The sequence below is a fragment of the Siniperca chuatsi genome, linkage group LG10, assembly GCF_020085105.1.
Source record: "Siniperca chuatsi isolate FFG_IHB_CAS linkage group LG10, ASM2008510v1, whole genome shotgun sequence".
Classification (NCBI taxonomy): domain Eukaryota; kingdom Metazoa; phylum Chordata; class Actinopteri; order Centrarchiformes; family Sinipercidae; genus Siniperca; species Siniperca chuatsi.
Window position 1 is genome coordinate 31,120,740 of NC_058051.1, and position 2,500 is coordinate 31,123,239.

Genomic DNA, 2,500 nt, shown 5'->3' on the forward strand with positions numbered 1-2,500 from the left:
ACACAAGGTGGACGCCCCCAGTGGACCAAAAACACATAAATGTAGCTTTAAATAATAGTTTTAGTAAAAGGGCGTAAAGTCATTACGATCATCGGACAATGTTTGGGTACGTTTGATTCGTAGGTGGAGATGGCCCAGCTGCAGAGGAGCTACATGTCCCTGTCCTCTCAGATCCATCAGATCCTGCTGAAGCGTCTGTGGTACATCATGCTGGAACAGTTCCTCATGAAGTACGTATGGAGCGCCTCCGGCCTGGTGATGGTCGCCGTGCCCATCATCACCGCCACTGGATACTCCAAATACGGTAAATACACACCAAGAATACATTACACACACACACTCAGTGTAATTTATACAGCGCCAATTCATAACAGAAGTTATCTCCAGGCACTTTTGCTTCAGAGCAGGTCCAGACCGAACTCTTTATTATCATGTTTATAATCATCTCGCTTCATGTACACTCTGACAGAAGCCAATCGAATCTAATAATGAGATAAACGCTGTACTAAGGCTCATTTTCAACGTCCACATGAATATTGAAATCACCTGCAATAATTACTTTATCTGTTTTAAGGACTAAACTTGATTAAAAACTCTGAGATTTCAGATAAAAGCTCTCAGAATAAGGACCAGGAGCGCGGTACACTATAACAAATAGAACTGGCTGTCGTGTTTTCCAGGTCGGGTGTGAAAGACTAAGAACAAGGCTTTCGAATGAGTTATAGTTTAGTTTAGGTTTAGGGCTGATTAACAGGCTTGAGTCGAAGATGCTGCAGCTCCACCTCCTCGGTGCCTCGAGGAATGTGAGTATTAATATGACGGGGCGGAGTGGATTCATTTAGGCAACATGTTCTTCATGACCCAGCCAGGTTTCAGTGAGACAGAATAAGTCAATATGATACTCTGATATTAAATCGCTCACTAGTACAGCTTTAGATGACAGAGATCTGATGTTTAAGAGTCCACATTTAATTCTCCTGTTTTGTTGTGCTATTTCAGTGTTTTGGTTTAGGTTTTTATGTATAACTCCTCTCCTGTTAACTTTAGATTTTATTAATTTAAGTGGTCGGGGGGCAGACGCCGTCACTGAGGAGTTTTGGGTGGGAAACTGCTCTGGAAGCACAGAGAAGCGTGCAGGACTGTAACTCTGCCTCCTGGTCTGAAGTCTGAGTTCTCATGGTTTAGGTCCACTAATAAACTCTGTCAGATCTCTGGATATGAGAGCTGCTCCATCCAATCTCTCCTAATCAGACCAGGTCTTCCCCAGAAAGTCCGCCAGTTATCTACAAAGCCCACATTGTTTGCTGGACGCCAGCTCGACAGCCAGCGGCGGCATGAAGACATGCGGCTAAACATGTCATCACTGGTCAGGTTTGGCAGAGGCCCAGAGAAAACTGCAGAGTCCGACATTATCTTAGCATATATACACACCGACTCAACATTAACCTTAGTGACCTCCGACTGGCGTAATCGGGAGTCGTTACCGCTGACGTGAATAACAGTCTTACTGTATTTACGTTTATCCTTAGCCAGCAGGTTTATAAAGGATTCAGCGTCGCAGCTCTGGCCCCGGGAACAGCTGACTGGTCGCTGGTGTCGCTAACTTCACGTTTCTCAAAAAGGAGCTGCCAATAATCAGAGCTGGTTTCTCAGCGGGCGTGTCGCTGAGCGGGGAGAACTCGTTAGAAACAGGCCGATGGTGAACTGGGGCTTACTAGTGTACGTTTAAATGTAAAGCGGAGAATCAGCCGCTGTAATGAAGAATCTAACATTTAACTGGGAGCAGCAAAACTCACCAGTGTGTTAGCCACCAGTAACGCACAAACACCGGCAACCGGAAATGAGAGCAAACGCTTACAGCAGCACAAACGGCACGTATCCGTCAGAGGTCAGCAGCCCGTAGTGTTCATAATGAAAGCGTGATGTCAGCTGTGACCTTTGACCTGTGGTGTCTTCAGACTCTGAGGAGGTGAAGCAGGCAGCCATGGTGATGAAGGAGGAGGAGCTGGTGAGTGAGAGGACGCAGGCCTTCACCACGGCCAGAAACCTCCTCAACGCTGCCGCCGACGCTGTGGAGAGGATCATGAGCTCATACAAGGAGGTACACATCCTCCTCCTCTTTAGCTCCTTTAGCTCTTCCTCTTCTCCTATTCTACTTCACCTCCTCCTCTTCATGCTGTTCTCTATCTCTTTCTTACTCTAGCTCCTCTTTCTTTTCCACCACTGCTCTGCTCCTTTTCCTCCTCTTCCTTCACTTCCTCTTCTCTTCTCGCTGCATTTCACATTTTCCATGTTATTTCTTCTCTAATATCTTTATCTTCTGTCTCCTCCTCGTCCTTCTTTACATTCACCTCCTCCTCTACCTCTTTCTTTCCCGTCTTAATGCCTGTATGTAAGCTGCCCTGTCTGTGCAGTGTTATAGATACCACATGTAATCCAGAATCGCGCAGGTGTGCTGTAACAAACTGACTGTGTGTGTCTGCAGGTGACAGAGTTGGCA

General features: G+C 46.3%; 1 protein-coding gene across 12 annotated transcripts in view; it reads left to right on the forward strand.

Moving 5' to 3' along the window:
- The window catches only part of abcd1 (ATP-binding cassette, sub-family D (ALD), member 1), a 35,916-nt gene that overhangs the window by 18,839 nt on the left and 14,577 nt on the right, over positions 1-2,500 (forward strand). For all 12 annotated transcript variants that reach the window (XM_044211597.1, XM_044211591.1, XM_044211594.1 and 9 more), the window contains 4 exons: positions 1-7; positions 124-304; positions 1,959-2,101; positions 2,486-2,500. The exon at positions 1-7 is cut by the window's left edge and continues 184 nt beyond it; the exon at positions 2,486-2,500 is cut by the window's right edge and continues 160 nt beyond it. In XM_044211597.1, the coding sequence (XP_044067532.1) occupies positions 1-7; positions 124-304; positions 1,959-2,101; positions 2,486-2,500 (346 nt within the window). The remainder of the gene's footprint in view (positions 8-123; positions 305-1,958; positions 2,102-2,485) is intronic.